This window comes from Polypterus senegalus, chromosome 1, assembly GCF_016835505.1.
Source record: "Polypterus senegalus isolate Bchr_013 chromosome 1, ASM1683550v1, whole genome shotgun sequence".
Lineage (NCBI taxonomy): Eukaryota > Metazoa > Chordata > Cladistia > Polypteriformes > Polypteridae > Polypterus > Polypterus senegalus.
Window position 1 is genome coordinate 168,374,813 of NC_053154.1, and position 21,907 is coordinate 168,396,719.

Genomic DNA, 21,907 nt, shown 5'->3' on the forward strand with positions numbered 1-21,907 from the left:
TTCAAAACACATTAAATGATTGTGACAGGCTTATGCTATGTGAATAAAAAGGCTTTAGCAAAAATTTGAAACAATGTAGTCATTCCACTTGAGTTGATGTTCATCATTTCCACATTTTGCTTCTGTTACAGCTCTCTGAGATGTCAGTCACCTTGCCAAGAGACACTTCAGCCACAGTACTGACAAGCTCCTTGACCCCATCCTCAACCTGCCCATCACTGGTGGAAGGGCGCTATAACACCAACTCAGAACTCAGGTCAGAAAATAAATTGTAGGTATATTTATTTAGCAGGACAGAAATGAAGATGATCTACCCAGTATAATTCTATATAGTTCACTTGATTGGTCACGATATGAGCTGTGAACACTATGAACTCCAACAATAGGGTAATTTCTTATTATTAAGAAAAATAGAAAAATGGAGTAGTAGAGATACCTCTGTTCCTTGTTTCTTCTATAAGGTTATGAAGAAATCAAAGAGTAAACTTTGGAAATTTAAAATAATAATTTCATTGGAGGAAAATTCATTTTGGATCTTTAGTGTCTATTCCATTAATACACCTATGACCAAAATAACAAAGTACAAAATTATATTACAAACACATAATTAGAATAAATCAGAAAAGTCAGATGTATCAAACGCATGTCTTTGTCAACAAAAATCTATGTTGATATTTTGACCCCATCACAATGCTTTCCCTGTATAAACACAAATACATTCACGGTATAAGGAAAGAAGATTAGAGAAAAGCACACCTCTCCTATCATGTTCTTAAATGAATATTACTGCAGAAGAATACCTGTACCCATTGATCAGATTTTTAAGGTACTTTACAAGAAGAGAGCTGCTGTATGCTCAGCCGCACTACACAGACTGCGCTAACGCTGAGAACAGAGATATCACTTCCTGACGCCTTTTTTCTGATATCTGACAGGCTGGTTTCACTAGACTTTTTTTTCTATTTTATCAGACCTCCTCTTGCCCGCCCACCTCCACATCCTCTTTGCTTGTGAACCGCCGCTCCGCTCCCGCTATTAGCATGTACAGCCCCCTCTCGCCCACTCACCTCTCCATACTCCTTACAACTGTATTAAGCTTCTACACCATCGGTATTACCCTGTACAGCCCGCTCTCAAAACCCCACCTCCCCATACTCTTTGCTTGTGAACTCTGCTCCGCATTTGCCCACCCGCCCGCTCGTCTCTTGCCGTCTCTGCAGATAATTAGATATGTCTGTGCCTGCAGATCTGCGGCTGTCATCTCACAATGTCATGCGAGATGACAGCCAGGCGCTCAACTAAATTAGCCAAGCAAGAAGCTAGGGAGAACACTGCCTGCATAAGAAATCTAGATATTATTGTTCCCTTGATACTGTCTACCTGGTTGCATCCATATAGTTTTGTTATGTTCTGATCATGTCCAATGTACAACTCACTCAGGAACATGAAACAATTACAGACATTGTGCAGTTTCACAGATGTGAAGGTTGCAGTTATTTGTATGTTTCCTTGATGCTATGTTTCATGTAATACATAGGAGGAAAAAGTAGTTGGTACATTTCCAGATTATTATTTGTTTTACTTGTATTTTTATGGAAGAATTAATGCAAAACAAACTAGAAAAAATGAAGTCTTTGAAAACATGAATATCATTACAATATCACAATCATTACAATAAGTTTTACTAGCATATACTGTATTGGACTCCAGAATACAGCTGCTGCAAGTGTTCAGAATATCACCAGCAACTCTCACACTATTCTTTGACATTACTGACTCACCTCCACAGTGCATTCATATATATTTACCTAATGGTTGCTGATGTAAATAAATGTGTCATTTTTAACAGTATACTTGGATGGATTTGGACCTTGTCTTTAACATGGATTAAACAAGACAAATAAAATGTTACATCGTATTGTAAAAAATACTGAATACAAATAAAGGGATGTTCATGCTTAGAAAACATGGTTTAGTGAGACTGCATCTTGTGAACTGTGTGCCATTCTGGTCCTCATGCAACAGAAAACAGGTTTGTAGAGAAGAAAAACCCAGAGCATCCTGGTTCTGATGAACAGAAATAATAAGACAGAAAAAATGCTTTTGTTGCAAATCTGTTATTATTTAACAGTGTGAACATAACTGTTCAGTTAATATAGTTCAGGTGAATTTATCTTTCTTCCTGATAATTCTGAATGTTTGAGCCTTGCTTCTGTAAGAATTTGTTTTACAGTGTAAATGTTTTTGCTGCAGGACCCCAGAACCACGATCTAGATCTGCAAGCCCAGATCCTGATACCATTCGAGATGGAGAGAACAAGAAATCTCCAAGTGGCCATTCAGAGACAAAAAGGAGAGTGCGGACATTTGTGCCTGATATTCAGGAAATCCGTGTCAGGTCTGTTAAACTTTCTTCACCTTTAAGGACATCTCCACCACCCTTTTTAATGTTTACTGTTCTTCTGTAGCTGCTGGTTTTAGGTTCCAGCAGATTTCTTAAAGAACTACAGACATTCGTCATTACCATAACTAACTGATTATATTTCCATATTTACTTAGGAGTAACATTTCAAGGAGCAACTGTGCTCTGTCTTCTTGGTAGAAGAAGGTCTTATTTCAAAATAAAATGGTACCATGGAAATGTTAACTGGAATGAAGTAGTGGTGTGGGGATGGTTACTAGGTTTTAATTCTGGTTTTATAAGATTGAACTAAAAACCATAATACTTCTGGTTGTTTTCCCATCACTTTCTAATCTGACCTGTCTGATTGTTCAGGCTTTTGCTTTTACCCAATAATCTGCCATCTTGTACAACAAATTATAAAACTCCTTAGATACAAGCATTTAAATCATGAAAGCAGAGTAAACCCTTCCCAGCATACATATACAGTATAGTACTAAACGCCATCTTACCTAAAAGAAGGTGAAACAGATTAGGAGTGTAGAGTGGTGGTAAAAACACAGTGACATAGCATTCATGTGTAGTTAGATACCGTACTAGTGATGCACCAGAAAGATCATTATTGGTCAAAGCCAGATTTCAAGAAACATTGGGCCAAATGCAGAATACTTTTTTTAATATGTTTTGCCCATTTGTCTTTGTGCCCTAGCATAAAACCTAAATAAAATCAATTTCACTTTTTATTCATGATTTTTAATAAAATTGAATTATAAAAATGCAAGCTGATAAAAAAAAAATTGTTTTAAAGCTGAAAAATTTGGTGCCTGTCTAGTAGATCATTCTGATTCAAATCTTATCCTTTATGCTGTAGGGTGTTGTTCAACAATTGTGCCATCCCAGAAAAACAGTAAAATTACCAAGATAACAACACTTTCTCAGTTAGGATGGTCCTATAGGATGTCAAAAACTATTTCTTTGAAAATTCCACTAATTAATGAACTTTATCTAAATGTTATGTTCTTTGCACAAGGTAGAGGGTAGAGGTCAATGTAAGGTTTTTAAAAAAAAGACTTCCAAATGGTAATGATTTATTCAGAATTTTTAGTGTAATATTAATTTGATATAATTGTTTTGAATACTAAGCAACTTGTTAAGGACAATTCATGTCAGCCAACCATGTTTTTTTTTTCTACAGCCCTATTGTATCCAAAAAAGGCTACCTGCATTTCCTGGAGCCACATACAAATGGCTGGGTAAAGCGCTTTGTGGTGGTGCGACGGCCTTATGTCTACATCTATAACAGTGAGAAGGATAGTGTGGAACGAGCCATACTGAATCTGTCCTCTGCCCAGGTTGAATACAGCGAGGATCAACAGGCCATGCTGAAGGTAGGTGCAGCATGACAGTTTCACACTTGCAGCGAGGCTCAAGGCCTGAAGGTCCACTCTAAAAATAAAATGCCCATGAAGTCAGAAGGTCATTAGAGAGGGAGAAGGTCTTCTTTAGCTTGACTGGCTAAGATGGCTGTACTTTGTACTTTGAATTCACACAAGTTTCCGTCTAGCATCTCAAAGTAAAGATCCACAACTGTCAGGGACACTGAATTACTGAGAGGAGCACTGCCCAGGTGAATTTCTCTTTAGTGACAATGCCAAAGGGAGAGAAATGAGAGTTTCTTTGATTTTGTCTTTTGTTCTTTAAGTTATTACTGAGCCAGCCACAAAAAACTGTGTTGCTTTTCTCTGTTTTACAACTTTTAATTTTTTGCTTTTCTTCTTCTGTCTTCAAACTAAAAAGTGAGTAGGTGTAGGTGAATCCATTCATTTCATATTGCGACCACTTGGGAGTGCTCAACTTATGGCCATACAAAATCTTTTAATAAGGCTTCCATTTTTAAAATTTGGGAAAATGTGTTTAATAGCAAAAAGAGATAGTTAACAATTCTGCCAGAAATTCAGTGTTCCAGTTATCAGAGATGGCCTCCTTTTAAAAACTAAGTTAACTCTTCTAATTGTTTAGAAACTGCATCATCCGTAGTTTCCGGGGGTAAGGTCCCTTTTTAGTTGATACCCTGTTTTTCAATATATGTCCAACCTCCCAATGTGGATCAGTACTCAGTAACATTCCTTCCTTAAAAAGTGTATGTACTGTATTTGGTAAGTGCTAAGGCTTATGTGTTCACATTTGAACTTGTGCCCCTTTAAATCTAATGTAGTAAATATTGTAGAACTAATACTTTGTTTTAAGGGAGACTGAATTAAAAGAAGCTTGGAATTATTCTTCAGAGTGGGATTATTTGTTTCCTTGTAATCTATTTATTGGTGAGAAGTGCCATCTTTCTTTTCTACAAAAATAATATGACTGTTGGCTAGGATTGGCTCCAGCAGACCCCCCATGACCCTGTAGTTAGGATATAGCGAGTTGGAAAAGAACTAAATTTTCTCTATCATAATCTTTTATAGCCTTATTCTAGTGACCTGATGTTTGTTTCTGAGGTAAAGGTGCAACAACAACAACAACAACATTTATTTATATAGCACATTTTCATACAAACAGTAGCTCAAAGTGCTTTACATATTAAAGAATAGAAAAATGAAAGACACAATTATAAAAAAAATAAATCAACATTAACATCGAATAAGAGTAAGGTTCAATGGCCAGGGGACAGAAAAACAAAAACTCCAGGCGGCTGGAGAAAAATAAAATCTGTAGGGATTCCAGACCATGAGACCGCCCAGTCCCCTCTGGGCATTCTACCTAACATAAATGAAACAGTCCTCTTTGGATTTAGGGTTCTCACGGAAGGGCTTGATGATGATGATGGTCACGTAGACTTCTTCCTTTTAATCCGTCCATCATTGTTGGAGCATCATGAAGCTTTGAGTAGGTGGAGGTGGCGAGGCCACCACCACAAAGAAACGGAAAAGAAACAGAAAGAGAGTAGGGGTCAGTACGATTTTAGAGCCACCATGAATAGTTATTATGATGAATTGAACATACAGAGTATCAGGATTAAGTTAAATTAAGATTAAAATGAAGTTATAAAAGGCCATGTTAAAGTAATGTGTTTTCAGCAGTGTTTTAAAGTGCTCTACTGTATCAGCCTGGCGAATTCCTATTGGCAGGCTATTCCAGATTTTAGGTGCATAACAGCAGAAGGCCGCCTCACCACTTCTTTTAAGTTTTGTTCTTGGAATTCTAAGGAGACACTCATTTGAGGATCTGAGGTTACGATTTGGAATATAAGGTGTCAGACATTCCGATATATAAGATGGGGCGAGATTATTTAAGGCTTTATAAACCATAAGCAGAATTTTAAAGTCAATTCTGAATGACACAGGTAACCAGTGTAGTGACATCAAAACTGGAGAAATGTGTTCTGATTTTCTTTTCCTAGTTAGGATTCTAGCAGCTGCATTCTGCACTAGTTGCAAACGATTTATATCTTTTTTGGGTAGTCCTGAGAGGAGTGCGTTACAGTAATCTAGTCGACTGAAAACAAGCGTGAACTAATTTCTCAGCATCTTTCAGTGATATAAGAGGTCTAACTTTACTTATGTTTCTTAAGTGAAAAATGCTGTCCTAATGATCTGATTAATATGTGATTTAAAATTCAGATTACAGTCAACAATCACCCCTAAGCTTTTTACCTCCGTCTTGACTTTTAATCCTAATGTATCCAGTTTATTTCTAATAGCCTCATTGTATCCATTATTGCTGATCACTAAAATTTCAGTTTTCTCTTTATTTAACTTGAGAAAATTACTATTCATCCATTCTGAGATACTAGTCAGACATTGTGTTAGTGAATCAATAGAATCAGGGTCATCAGGTGCTATTGATAAGTACAGCTGTGTGTCATCAGCATAGCTGTGGTAGCTCACGTTGTGCCCTGAGATAATCTGACCTAACGGAAGCATGTAGATTGAGAATAACAGCGGACCCAGGATAGAGCCTTGTGGAACACCATATTGGATATCATGTGTCTTGAGTTGTAATTCCCACAACTAACAAAATATTTTCTCCCTGTCAGGTAGGATTCAAACCAATTTAAGACACTGCCAGAGAGGCCCACCCATTGACTAAGGCGATTTCTAAGAATGTTGTGATCAATGGTGTCAAATGCAGCACTCAGATCTAAGAGGATGAGAACAGATAAATGGCCTCTGTCTGCATTTACCCGCAAGTCATTTACTACTTTAACGAGTGCAGTTTCTGTGCTGTGATTTGTTCTAAAACCTGACTGAAATTTATCAAGAATAGCATGTTTATTTAGGTGGTCATTTAACTGCATAATGACTGCCTTCTCTAGAACTTTACTTAAGAAGGCAGGTTAGAGATGGGTCTAAAATTTTCAAGAGCTGAGGGTCAAGATTATGTTTCTTAAGTAGGGGTTTAACTACAGCAGTCTTAAGACAGTCTGGGAAGACCCCAGTATCTAGTGACGAATTTACTATGTCAAGAACATTATCAATTAGCACGCCTGATACTTCTTTGAAAAACCTTGTTGGTATCGGGTCAAGGGCGCAGGTGGAGGGTTTTATTTGAGATATTATTTTTTAAATCAGGTAAATCTATCCTAGTGAAAGAGTTTAATTTGTTTATAACAGGATGTTGGGGTTTAGGAGGATCCTTAGTGTTGGGGAGATATACTATGTTATTTCTAATATCATTAATTTTTTGATTGAAAAATACAGCGACAGCCTCACAGGTTTCACTGGAAGCACTTAGGAGGCATTCCTTTGAGCTACCTGGGTTTAGTAGGTGATCAATTGTTGAAAATAAGACTCTAGGATTACTAGCATTGTTATTTATAATCTTGAGAAATAGCAGCGTCTCTCAAGACGGACAGTGTTATTGTATTCTGTTATTTTGACTTTTAATATTTCGTGGTGGATAGTAAGTTTAGTCTTCCTCCATTGACGCTCAGCTCTACGGCATGTTCTCTTTAAATCAGACACTCTTTGGGTCTTCCATGGTATAACAATGCTAGAAGATTTTTTCACTGTCTTTTCAGGTGCAACTATGTCAACAGCAGCTCTCACTTTAGAATTAAATCTTTCCACCTTACTATTTACATTGTCCTCGCTATTATAGCTGGCACTATAAACGGACTGATTGCTTAAAATGTTTGTAAGTTTTAAAGCTGCTGCGAATCAAAGAAGCGTTTTTAACAATATGCTTCTCATGAGTGTTTTTATCATTATTTCTATATTAAAAAGTAGAAGAAAATGGTCTGATAGACCAATATCAATGATCTGTTTTATATCAACTTTCAGTCCTTTAGTAATCACTAAGTCTAATGTATGACCTGCTTTATGTGTAGGCTGATTTATGAGTTGTCTCAAATCAAAAGAATCCAGGAGGTTCATAAATTCTTTTACTTTTAGATCACACTGATTATCTATATGAAAATTAAAGTCACCAACTATTAGGAGTAGGAGAGAAAGGTGCACCAAGAAGTAACTCGACCACATAATGCTGACGAGGAGACAGGCTGAATACACCTACAAAAATTGAATAAATGTCTGGTAAAGCATTAAATGAAAAACATGTTATACTAAGACTTTGGAAACTTTAGGCTAAATTGACTTTAGACATACAATTAAGAAGTCACTTTCTTTCCCACTTTTGAAATCTGCTTGTTTTCCAATTGATTAAGTGCAGAAATTGAACAAAACTACCTTAAAAAGCTTTATGCGTTTTCACAACAGAGGTTGCCCAGTGAAAGGGTTGCCTTATCAAATGTGAAATGATACATGACAGTTTTCTCCTTTTAGTCAGAATTTTATACAGTACATTTCTGCTGCTGCTTGTATTTTCAATTTTTGGAATTCAAGCCCAGGATGCTAAATCCCTGAGGTAGCAACACTAACCACTGTCACAACATGTTGGATGGTTGAATATCTAGAGAAATTAAAAATGTTGTGTTTTAAGTGTTTTTAAAAACTGCTGTTTTTCAGTGGTACACCAAAGAAAATTTTTCAAAGTTTTGTATTGTATGTCTTATAGTTTTGAAATTTTAAGCAACTGGTTATTCATGTTTTCTCTGGAAACATTTACAATTAGGCCTATTAGGTCTAAAAAGATAAGAACATAAACAATCCAAGCCTAAAACCATAATACAGGGTGGGCCATTTATATGGATACACCTTAATAAAATGGGAATGGTTGGAGATATTAACTTCCTGTTTGTGGCACATTAGTATATGTGAGGGGGGAACTTTTCAAGATGGGTGGTGACCATGGTGGCCATTTGGAAGTCGGCCATTTTGGATCCAACTTTTGTTTTTTCAATAGGAAGAGGGTCATGTGACACATCAAACTTATTGGGAATTTCACAAGAAAAAATGGTGCTTGGTTTTAACGTAACTTTATTCTTTCATGAGTTATTTACAAGTTTCTGACCACTTATAAAATGTGTTCAATGTGCTGCCCATTGTGTTGGATTGTCAATGCAACCCTCTTCTCCCACTCTTCACACACTGATAGGAACACCGGGAGAAATGCTAGCACAGGCTTCCAGTATCCGTAGTTTCAGGTGCTGCACATCTCGTATCTTCACAGCATAGACAATTGCCTTCAGATGACCCCAAAGATAAAAGTCTAAGGGGGTCAGATCGGGAGACCTTGGGGGCCATTCAACTGGCCCACGACGACTAATCCACTTTCCAGGAAACTGTTCATCTAGGAATGCTCGACCTGACACCCATAATGTGGTGGTGCACCATCTTGCTGGAAAAACTCAGGGAACGTGCCAGCTTCAGTGCATAAAGAGGAAACACATCATCATGTAGCAATTTACATATCCAGTGGCCTTGAGGTTTCCATTGATGAAGAATGGCCCCACTATCTTTGTACCCCATATACCACACCATACCATCAATTTTTTGTTCCAACAGTCTTGGAGGGATCTATCCAATGTGGGTTAGTATCAGACCAATAGCAGTGGTTTTGTTTGTTAACTTCACCATTCACATAAAAGTTTGCCTCGTCACTGAACAAAATCTTCTGCGTAAACTGAGGGTCCTGTTCCAATTTTTGTTTTGCCCATTCTGCAAATTCAGTGCGCCGATCTGGGTCATCCTCATTGAGATGCTGCAGTAGCTGGAGTTTGTAAGGGTGCCATTTGTGAGTAGCTAATATCCGCCCGAAGGGATGTTCGACTAATGCCACTTTCCAGTGACATGCGGCGAGTGCTACGTTGTGGACTCTTGCTGAATGAAGCTAGGACAGCCACTGATTTTCTTCATTAGTGACAGTTTTCATGCGTCCACATTTTGGCAAATCCAACACTGAACCAGTTTCACGAAACTTAGCAAGCAGTTTGCTAACTGTAGCATGGGAGATGGGTGGTCTCGTAGGGTGTCTTGCATTGAAATCTGCTGCAATGACCCGGTTACTGCATTTACCAGACATCTGTGCGGCCCGCATGACAGATCCTAGTTAGCACTAAACTTGTACAAAATGATTACTATCGTTTGTGATTGAATCATTCTGCTAATGATCGGCATTACTTATTGACTTTTCTTACTTCTGCCTTCTGACAAAAACGCGTTTTCCCATGACATTACGGTACTGGAAACATCATTTGCTAGTATAGTTGCAGCTGCGGGGCTTCAGCTCTTTGATACCCTAGGCATGACACTGCTCAAACACGAGCCTTGACCAAAGTTAATGAGCCGCGACATCACAACTGAAGTGATAGGCTGCAACAGCCTGGCAGGCTACACTACTGCCTGGGTTGCTGAGACTGGCCACTGGGCAGAACTGCCCATCACAAGTAGTAATAGCTTGCATATTTTCATGTAATGGAGAAGGAGATCGACAGGCGGATCGGTGCGGTGTCTGCAGTGATGTGGGCTCTGCATCGGTCTGTCATGGTGAAAAAGGAGCTGAGCTAAGCTAAGGCAAAGCTATCAATGTACCGGTTGATCTACATTCCTACCCTCACCTATGGTCATGAGCTGTGGGTAGTGAGCGAAAGAACAAGATCGCGAATACAAGCGGCTGAAATGAGTTTCCTCCACAGGGTGTCTGGGCTTTCCCTTAAAGATAGGGTGAGAAGCTCAGCCATCCAGGAGGAACTCCGAGTAGAGCCACTGCTCTTCTGCATCTAGAGGAGTCAGATGAGGTGGCTCAGACATCTGATCAGGATGGCTCCTGGACGCCTCCCTGGTGAGGTGTTCCGGGCACGTCTAACCGGGAGGAGGCCCTGGGGAAGACCCAGGACACGCTGGAGGGATTATGTGTCTCGGCTGGCCTTTCGACTGCACTTTGCACTGTTTATGTCACTATACTCTTACAACGTTGAAAATGCGCCTGAGAATATGCAAATAGAATTGATAGAACTGCAATCAAATTCTATTCTGACGGCAAAATACAATGAAGTTGGTGTGCCAGGCTTGTATGATTACCTGCCACCCTCATATGGGCAGATCCATAAGCTGGCATCGAGAGTACTGTCTATGTTCAGAAGCACTTACCTTTGTGAGCAATTGTTTTCGTTAATGAAAGCTACCAAAACCCCACATCGCTCAAGATTTACAATCGAGCACCTTTCATCCCTCATAAAAGTTGCAGCTGCACAAGATTTCAAGCCTGATATTGACAAACTGGTTACTAACAAGAGATGCCAAGTGTCTGGACAAATTAAAAATAAATCTCAGATTGTAAGACTCCTATATAAGGACCTAGCTAAGAGACTAAGACTCTAATTGTACACTGCTGTACAGAGATTGTATGGAAATAAATTGCTTTTAAACTTTAAACTTTAAGTGTTAATTTTTTTTAAGTTTTCAGTATTGGAAAGAAGCTACAGTAACTTTGTATAATAGTATAATAGTATTTGTTACAGTGCGGCCCACTGACGCACGTATGACAGTCGAAGCGGCCCACCAATGGTAGTGAGTTTAACATGTCTGGTTTAGCAGACCTTCCTTTAGTCTGTGAATTAGAATCATTTTCTCATAGACTGCTCCATGCTCCCTCTTCCAATTTTGGGAGCCTCTTGAACCTGCCACCATCGACAGTCATGACTGGGATGAGGACATCACATGAAGCAAGGGGAAGGTGCAAACGTGTGCAGTGTTTTTATTAAAAACAAATCAAAAACGAGTGTCCAAAGTTAATAAATAATCCATAAAAACATGTGAAAAAGTGGAGGTTAAAATCCAAAAACAAATTGTTTAAAACCATGGCAGGACGCTGTCCTTTTTAAAGAAACCTGTGCCTTTTTCCTTTTAACTAGCGGCTCCCATGCTTATCCCATACAGGCCTTGCAGCAGGGGAGTCACCCTATCAGCAGGTGCAGCTGACCTTCAACTGGTCCGGTTGTCTTCTGTCCCTTGGCCTCACCGGACCAAGACTCGGGTCACCAACGACCAGGGAGTTCACGCTGGGGCTCTCCCTCCCAAGCCACCTCGACTCTCGCTGCCTTACGCAGCAAGTTGTTCACCTTTCTGGTTGCACCAGCTCTATGAAATTGTTCAGCTGAAGCAAACTCTTCCAACTGCCCTCCCACAGAGTGTTGGCCACACACTCCTCCTCAGGGGCTTTTCTCCCAGCTGCCTGTCTTTGCTCATATGAACCTGCTGTCCTCAGCTTGCTCGCTCACTCCTACACTGGCTCCTTTCATCTCCTGCCCTCCCTCTTTCTTCTAATCTTTGTTTTTTTTTTATTTTTTCCACTTTTTTTCCCTAGCACCCGCGCTTCCCCTTTTAAAATGGGGATGTGGCACAGATGTGGCGATTAGCAGTTCCCAGCATTAATTACGGACATGGGTGATTCTGCACATGCACACTTAAGTGCAGACCACCCACATCACACCTGGGTATCTTTCCTTCTATGCTACCACTCCCCCTCCTTAAAGCCGCAAGTGTGGCGATTATTTATTTAAAATTGTGTTGATCAGCCATGGACCTCACTTTACCACAAGGCCATATGTAAGAAAAAGGAGTCACCATGGCCTCAGCAGGTTGGGAAAAAAGTCACCCAACTAGCAGAAATTATCAGCCAATGATATGTAGGTAAGTAAGTAATCTGGCTTTTAAAAGATGCCACCAAAGTTCACACAAAGTAGTCAGAGTTTGCCTTCAGCATTTGACTTAAAAAAGTCAAAAGTCATGGCTCAGTTTTTCAATAAGTGTTACATCAGTTAGTTTGACTCCTGTCTACATCCACAATTGAAAATGGTCAGCCTTGAGCCAGCATACATGAAGAAAACAGGGAACCAATTTATGGAGAACAGAACTGTTTATTTTTAAAAAATAACTGAGGTAAGGGGACAAAATACTGAAAAATGTCCAGGACTATCAATATTTCATTAGTTTTTGGTTTTATATATAATAAATCAGCAGTTAAGTGCTGCATTTGTTTTGCTGGTATTCATATTTTCAGCAGAAAGTACAATAATATAGCTGCATCTTACTGATTATTAGTCTATACAAAAATTCATATTATTTATTTTTAATTAAGTCATATTCAATATTGATGCTATAATCTACTCATTGATTAAAAATCAACACAGTGGTTCCTAAGGACAAGTAATCAAAATTCTTGTGTGGATTTTGCATTCATCATTGAAGGAAATGTTTTTTGTTTTATTTTCAGACCCCAAACACTTTTGCTGTGTGCACTGAACACCGTGGAATTCTGCTTCAAGCAAGCAATGACAAGGAGATGCATGACTGGCTTTATGCATTTAATCCCCTATTGGCTGGATCTATCAGGTAAAGCTTTTGTTTAGGTGAAATTGATGAAAGAAATTAGAGTACAGTGAAATTCCCACTTCAGTGTTCGATCAGCATGTTATATATCACCACTCTCCTGTGCCATGATAAGCAAGAATGTATTAAAAGGTAAAGCTTCATTTAATAGAGAGTACGGGCGTGAGATTAAGAATTGACATAACATACTAGTGATATGAGAGGTGTGATAACAAAAATACAATGAATGTTTTAAAAAAGAAATGTTTATTGCAGTAAAAGATTTACAACTACTAGTCACCCTCAAAATACTCCCCTCCACTTCAGATGCACTTATCCCAACCCTCCTGCCAGTTTTGCAAAGTAGTTCTGGAAATTTTTTTTCAAGAGTGTCTTTAGTTGGGCTGTCGTGGCTGCCTGAATGTCCTCAATGGATTGAAATTGTTTGCCTTTCATGGACATTTTCAGTTTAGGGAACAGCCAGAAGTTGCACAGTGCCAGATCCGGCGAATAAGGTGGATGCGGACACAGCGTAATGTTTTTATTCAACAGAAATTGTCGTACTAGAAGGGATGTGTGACAAGGAGCATTGTCGTGATGAAGAATGAAACCGTTTCAACATTCTTCGGCTATTGATGTTGAAGGACGCCCTGATCTTTTCTCGTCTTCAACCAAATCAGATCCATTATAAAATCAATCAAACCACTTGTAAACAATTTTAACATCTGATGGGCTCCTGAGCTTTTTGCAATTTGAAACAAAATTTCATGTTAATGCATTGCTTGATATCCATTATTAACGAGAAACTTGTAAAACACACTTGAACTCAGCAGTGGCTCACAAACTACTGACAGTATCAAACAAGTTGAAGCTTGTCACAAACTAGGCTCTAGGATGGACATATCAGAACCTGCACTGAATTGTTTTGCGTTGTTCTTAAATGGTGCTCTGCATCAACATTTACCGTACTTTTTGATCACACCTTGTATTCATGCATCTGCTTACATTTCAGCTAGCCCATTATTGAGTTACAGCATGATTTTTCAATTTAATTGTGTTTATTCCCTCTAAAGATCAATTTGAACTATTTTGATTTTAATGTTGTTTTTTTAATATTAGCCTACAGGAAATCTTAAAATTAAAAAAATATATATTATGGACTCACGAATGGACAAGAGAAAAAGAAAATACCTCAAAATCTCAAAAATGCCTGGGCAGATTTGATTGAAATGGGGCAATGTGCTGGACAGGAAGAAGGAGACATGATCAGGTTGTGAATAGAAAAAGAAAGCTTGGCAAAACTAAAAAAAAAAACCACACAGCTCAATGATTAGCAAGCACTGTTTTTTGCTCTTGAATACCAGCTGTCACCTTGGTTATCTTTATTGGTCTGTCAACCTCCAGCCTCCAGTTGTGAAACTAAAAAATGACCCACCTCAGAAAGCAATGGAAGAGCAGGTGGGGGGAGAGTTTGTCCCTTTTGGTGGAACAAGCACTGTTGTTAGAGATGGCAAAAAACATCACACAGCACTGTTGGGGACTTCAACAGACTATGTGGTACAGAGTGGTTACATCCAAACTTATTAACTAAAAACTTTTTTTTACCTCATGTGCTTACAAATCACTCATGACCCACAAATGGCAACTTACAACCCAGTGGTTGAGAAACCACTGTGTATACGGTGTATACCCACCTCCACCACCACTGCTTTGCGCATACTGCCCATCTGCAGACTTTAAATAGGAGCTACATAAAACTGATGAAAAATACAAAAAGAAACTGAGTGAATGGTGTAAACAAATGGAAATCATAAACATCTATAATAATAATATCAGGGCTGTGGAGTCAGAGTCGGAGTCGGCAAAAAGTTAACCGACTCCGACTCCTACTAAATTTAAATGGGAATTAAAAAAGTAAGTTGAAATGTCCCAATTCACAAACAGTCATAATGAACTACTTCTCTGCTGTAAGAATAAAGCCCAATGCATGCAGTGCATAATGTTACCACAAAACGAACATGTCAAGTAACCATGAAGCATGCTTTTCATTGACTGTATGCGTCACTATATGGGATGTAATGCACAGGTAAGGTGCGGCACCGCTTTCCATTGTGTCGTGTTCTACTGTTACAGGTAACTGTGAACCTAGCCTAAAGCCCCCCATACATTTACAGATGCACTGCCGATTTTTCGTTTCACGCGTCAAACACCTGAAAAATCATCTGGTGTGTTCTCAGCTCCGTCGGCTCCCTTCGCTATGCGCTAGTGAAGGGGCATCTCCTACCTGTCTCCAGCAGAGGCTCGTTCTGCTGATCAGCTGGCCGGTGAGTGACACAATGCACTAAACTTCCGGGCTGACAGAGGAGACAGCCACTGCAGCAGACAGAGGCATCACATTACTTTGGATGGGGCGGTGGTGAGATTTTCGGCAAGCTGGATCTGCCCGTCCATGTGGACACCCGCAAAATCAATTGTGTTTGTCTTTAATCTGGCATTATAGTAGAGTGTTGGCTTCCTAGTCAGTAGTTCTGTGGTGAAATGACATGTATGTTGCCTTCCTTTCCTTCAATGGATGTAGAAAATACATTAGCATAGTATATACATACAGTCGGAGTCGGAAGATTTAGAAACTGAGGAGTCGGAGCATTTATCTACCGACTCCACAGCCCTGATTTTAGGGCAGTCAGCACTGTAAGCTGGCTGGCAGACTGGCAAGTTAAATACAGAGATACTGGAGACTTATTTTAGTTTTAGTGCCACTAAAAGATATCGCATTTAGCACTTATGTGCTATGACTTTGAAAGAGAGAGAATAATTTTTTCCTCTGATAGAAAGATAGATAGATAGATACTTTATTAATCCCAAGGGGAAATTCACATAATCCAGCAGCAGTATACTAATACAAAAACAATATTAAATTAAAGAGTAATAAAAATGCATGTAAAAAACAGACAATAACTTGTTATTGTAATGTTAGCGTTAACCCCCCGCTGTTGGAATTGAAGAGTTGCAAAGTGTGGGGGAGGAACAATCTCTTCAGTCTGTCAGTAGAACAGGGCAGTGACAGCAGTCTGTCGCTGAAGCTGCTCCTCTGTCTGGAGATGATACTGTTCAGTGGATGCAGTGGATTCTCCATGAATTACAGGAGCCTGCTCAGTGCCCGTCGCTCTGCCACGGATGTCAAACTGTCCAGCTCCATACCTACAGTAGAGCCTGCAGTTTTTCTCTAGCATTGCACCCGATTTCTATGCAAAAGGACGAAGGTCCAAGTCTTTAGAGTCCTGGTGCTTCCTGTCTTGCTACAGTATATGGTTGCGAGGCGAGATGAGACAAAGAATGGACTTCTTTGGTACTGTGTCTCTCCGGAAAATCCTTGGGTACCGTTGGTTTGACTTTCTGTCATATGAGCAGTTGCTCATGGAGTCCCGAATGAGGCACATTGCCTGCATTGTGAGGCAGCGTCAGTTACGGCACTACGGCCATGTGGCACATTTCCCTGAGGGTGATCCGGCTCATAAAATCCTCATTGTTGAGGACCCGAGTAGCTGGACCAGGCCAAGGGGTCACCCACATAACACCTGGCTGTGGCAGATAGAGGGTCATTTCTGGAGGGTGGGACTTGGACTGAGGGGTTGCCAACCGGGATCCCGAGTTGTTTCGCGTGTAGTGGGTGCGGTAACACACTGTACCAGTGCATGCTCCCCAACTTGACTTGACTTGATTGCACCAGGACTGCCATAACCTCCCAGTCCCCACACCCTTTCTCCCCAGTCCCCTGCACCTATGTCAGTATGTATAAATCAAGAAAACTCAAGAAAACAAACACCAATGCTATGTATTGACATGTGGCGTACTGTTGTGAACTGCATAAGACAAAACTTTCATAAAATTTTTAATGTTAGTATATAAATATGGTACTGGATGTGTATGTAATTCTGTAGATACACACTTAACTTATTTTTACTATTATTTTGTAATATTAAAAAAAATGAAAATGCCACTCTGACCAAAGCACTGCCTGAGGCATTTGCCTCATTGCCATTGTCATTAAAACAACCACATTAATCACAAAAATTAATGCGTTAACTTTCCTATGCTTAATTTACACACATTAACCCACACATACATACTGTATATATATATATCTACTAAAATTCTCGGAATCGGTCATTTCATGAAAGTGGGGTGCAATTATGCCACAAAGTATCAAATGTCTACAGTCTTGTTATTAATCTTGCTGCCAAGTTGCACTGTGCTGTGTTGATTGAGATAAGTATTTCTGACTTTTACAATTGTATGCGTTACTTTGCCGATTAAACCAAAACAAGCATGTCAGATTATATTAAGCATCTAGACAATGATGATCCCTTTGAAGACTATTGAATCAGAAACATTACACTGAACTGCTGAGGCATTTGCAGAAAACTATCAGAAAAAAAACATTGACTTAATTTTGCATCATGACAGTGCTCCTGCACACCCTGCCTTTTTTTATTCTTTTTATTGTTCCAAATATCAAAATAGAGACTGAAGGGAAGACAATTTGCTACCATGTTAGAGATCCAGGAAGAAAATCACAGGAGGCTATAGACAGAGTAACCAAAGACGAGTACAGGAAATGTTAACAGGAATGTGAGAAGTGCAGGGACAAGTGTCTCAAGGGGAGATTTTGGAAGTGATTTTATGCTTTTGCATTGAGCAATGTTAAATTTAAGTAAAATTATGCTTGGAAAGGTAGGAAGTAATAGGTCACCCAATATGTTTTAGTTTCAATCTGTGTGATAAAAGGCTAATTCTTCTACTATGAAAATCAATTTTTTACATACTAATTGCTTTTAATTTTGTTTTTTTAACTTCCAGATCAAAACTATCCAGGAAGCGAACTGGACAGATGAGGATCTAACCTCTTTCTGCATTCAACCCGAAAAAAAAGAGAGACAAATGTAGAGTATCTTTGCACTGTACATTGATCACCAGACTGAATGCCGAGTCCTGTGCTTTTCCAGTTCCCTCTGTAGCTTGTCTGCTTCTTCACACAATCGGCTTGTCACAGCTGAACCAGGAAGGAATGCACAACCCCAAAGCTCAACTTGTGTGCTGTTTGCAGGCTGTGTCTCTAACCTCACTATGGTTATTGAGAAGTGTGGCTGTAGAAATGTGGGGAATTGGGAAGGGAGTTGGCACACACGTGCACTGCTCATTGACAGCTTCAAGCATCGCCCCCAGACATTGGCCTCCTGAGGCCCGTGCTCCTCTGTATGCATGGCCTTATCCAATTTGCATTTTATCTTTGTTCTCCTGAGAGATAGGAAGGCTGTCAAAAACCAGAACTTCCACCCATAATGCCTAGTTTTTTCTAAGTTTCGTTTCCACCTGAGTATAAAATATTTAAATATATATTTATGTATATATAGATTTTATTGATACAGTATGTGGTTATTTATTGACTTGTCTATGAAAAGAAAATTCATTTCAGTCGCCTTAAACAGTCATTTAGTTACCCCTGAAATTGAAAACGATGCCTTGACTTAGTCCCTTCAACCTGCAATTCATGAAGTCATATCAAAGGCCAACAGTGAAGAGCCAAGCATAAACAGTACATTTAAAAGAAAATAAAAAAGATTTTACATAGTGTTTTACGTTTAAGGTACCTAGTTTAAAGGGAAAGCCTTAAGCAGTACCTTAATTTTTAAATTAAACATTGTGAAGGTCAGGAGTCGAAAGTATGCAAGATTAAGGTGATATAAAATAATGTACCAGCTCTGATTTGATCATTTAAGGTGAATTATTTGGATTTATGATAAAACAATGGAGAGCTTTGAATTTTTAGAGCATTTTATATGGAGTTTTTCATTATGCACTTTATTTCTTTTTAACTAACCTCCAAATTAAGTGACCACTCCTTGTTCTTCTGTGTTTTCCAAGGTTAATGCCACACATAGCAAACGAGAGCTTCGCATACAGGACCTCTTACCCCTGTTCTCTAGTAGTTGCTGCGCATTAGCCATCATCTCAAACACAACTCACTTCTATAAATGAGCTCACAATGTAAGCACAGAGCCAGCTTCGTCCCATAGATCAATCTAAACCAATCGCCCCAGTGGAGTTTAAGCTGATACCCTGGGCTTCAACATACTGCAGTTTTCATGCAGCGATCAACAAGTCCATTCTGACTGTTTTGTAAGGTGAAGTACACAGGCCATGCATATGAATCTCATTGAGGGCCCATGGGAAGTTTATTTCATGTGAATTTGATAAAATTAGTTTCAAATTAAGGACATGAGTTGAGAATCGGGTGTAGAACAAGAGAGCTACCAACCTTTACATTCCTTTAGCAAAGAAAGCAAAGCCTACAATTGTTCTGCACCACAGAAGAATTGGTAGTCACTGGCAAGATCGCTGGCTGGAAAGACTGCAAAGCAGCACACAAACATTAATTAGTTCATCGAAGTCTTTGGGAATGCCTCTCAAGAAATGTTTGGTCACGGTTTACACACATAGTCGGTCAAAGTGCAAAGAGAAGTCCAGATTACGCTGTTGGGCAGGAAGACTTTCACAGTAAGCTCTTTGCAAGTTGGTTTTATCCAAAGTTAGTTACCTGGAAAGAAAAAACTCTTAAATGCAAGTTTATTTATTATTATTTTTGAATGCACTTATGGATATATTCCCCTGTATTTGACAGATCATTAAAATAAGTTGTAGAGGCAAGGTTGGTTGTGTACTTGGCTGTCGCATGGTGATTACACGTCAGAATTTTAAAGAACGCATTGACACATAGCACACAAGGCTCTTGTGAATTTCTTTGCAAGTCCCCGGAAGTAAACTTCTCTAGATTCTACATGTTTAATGGTAGCATCCAGTGAAAGGAGCATAATACATGTTTGAGTCATTGACACTGTAGTGGCAGAATCAGAAGAGACTTGGTGCAAATATCCACAATGCAGGATTCTTGTTAGTAGTCGAAGAAGGCTGGATCCATTCTCAACTCACAATTCCGTCATCTTTCATATTGTCCAGCTTCTTTGCTCGCTTTCTACACAATTAAGATATTTAGAGAAAAACTTCTTCCCCCCCAAACCAAATTCCTCCTCCTATTTTTCTCATAAGCCAACTCGTGTCCCTTACCACCCTGTCAAGAAAAACTAGCAATTGCCTGATCCTGGAAATATGGCATAGTTCGTCTTGTCGGGTCAGCGCTATATTCTCCTTGGGCTGATTTACATTAGACCTCTGTCATGCCTTAAAGAAGTGTTTTCTGTATTGGTGTATCTTACAGTTCCAATTCTGGAAGATGGCATTAAACAAAAGCGGACAGAAATGGAGGCAGCTCATTAACTTCCTCTGCCTTATGCTCACAATATCCGTCTCATGCTGATATTGTCCATGTAGGTGGTCAGCAAGCCATAAAGTACATGGGTAAATGTTCAGTATGTAGCAGAGGTTCGTTTGCTGATGGTCAGAGCCTGCCACCTTTTTCGTAGAGGGGCCATGCTGAAGGTCAACAAACCTTTGCAGTACCCCCAACAAAGCAGAAAAGTGCTTTTTTGGCTTTGGCAGAGTGTGGCCTTGAAATTGTTAACAGAGATCATTGTGGCATTGTGTGTTGCAAAGGTTTTTAGAGCTGTGAGGCGACGTGTCTGCTTAAATGAATGACAATACAGACTGCAAGTTTTGAAGCACTACACAACCAACATTCAGAGCAAATGTTTTTTTCTATGAGATTTAATTATCGTAACACTTTTTGGGTTCTTGGCCTTTTTTTTATTGTGTGCCTTTTGTTATTTCTTGATATTTGTGCAATAATCACTCGGTATTCAAGTACCTCCTGGTCCAGTGATTAAAGCTAGTGAGCCTACAATGAGGAGGATACCATAAATTACTACCCATAAACCTTTAAATGCCTTTCCAGCACAATTATGATTGTAAATAAATATATATCTATAAATACAGTGAATTGAGTAGTTTCCAACACAGCCTCTACAAAGACTACTATTCTATTAAACTCTTAACACTTCTTACATTACTACTAAGTTTTCTGGTCTTCTCCTTTCAGTGTGTGAATTCTACTTTTTTGGCTCTTGGAAAGCTTACGTGGCAATAAAGAGTGCAAGTGGAGCCGTTTTACAAGCGAGAAAACACTGAGGGCTGTAACTATGTTGGCCTTCAGGAGGACGGTAAGAAGTAAAGCATGAGGCATTGTCAGTGATCACCTCACCACTGTACTTTAAAAGGAAAGCTTGGTTACTGCAGCGGCGTATTTTAGGTCTACTGTAATTTGAATTAACTGTATATTAGGGAGGAAAAATGGTGACTACTTGATAGAGACAACAGAGATCCAAAAATGCAGCCTTCTAGTATCTCCCTGGGTTTAGAGTTTACTATTCTCCAACTAAACTACTACTACTATGTGCATCTCCCCCACTTCCACCCACTCTAATAATAATCAGATGAATTGAAACTCCTGTGGAGAACCCCAGAAGGTCTGACTGAATGTGGTAGAAAGAGAAATGCACCTTTTTTTATTTTGATTTCTGTGCTTCCACATTTGGTTGAGACCCAAATGGTTGCCTCTGTTGCTCTGTAAACTAAAAACACTTTTTCCCCTTTTTTGTTTAGCTTTGTATATAAAGTTGGGTTGCTGTGGACAATATACGGCTGTAGCGTGTCTGTAAACATGGAAAACAGGCAGTAGTGTAATCAATGTTTCAAAATGTTTGAGTGTTGAAGTTCAAGTCTTAATATGTTTGTGTGCACTTAACACCTTGTCAGATTCTAAATAAACGTGAAACTTATGCACCATG

At 39.2% G+C, this 21,907-nt stretch overlaps 1 protein-coding gene across 21 annotated transcripts in view; it reads left to right on the top strand.

The window, feature by feature from the left end:
* The window catches only part of kif1aa (kinesin family member 1Aa), a 247,128-nt gene extending 225,221 nt beyond the window's left edge, over positions 1–21,907 (top strand). For all 21 annotated transcript variants that reach the window (XM_039762404.1, XM_039762412.1, XM_039762416.1 and 18 more), the window contains 5 exons: positions 132–256; positions 2,254–2,397; positions 3,596–3,788; positions 13,012–13,130; positions 17,967–21,907. In XM_039762404.1, coding sequence (XP_039618338.1) covers positions 132–256; positions 2,254–2,397; positions 3,596–3,788; positions 13,012–13,130; positions 17,967–18,009 — 624 coding nt within the window. In that variant the 3' untranslated portion in view covers positions 18,010–21,907. The remainder of the gene's footprint in view (positions 1–131; positions 257–2,253; positions 2,398–3,595; positions 3,789–13,011; positions 13,131–17,966) is intronic.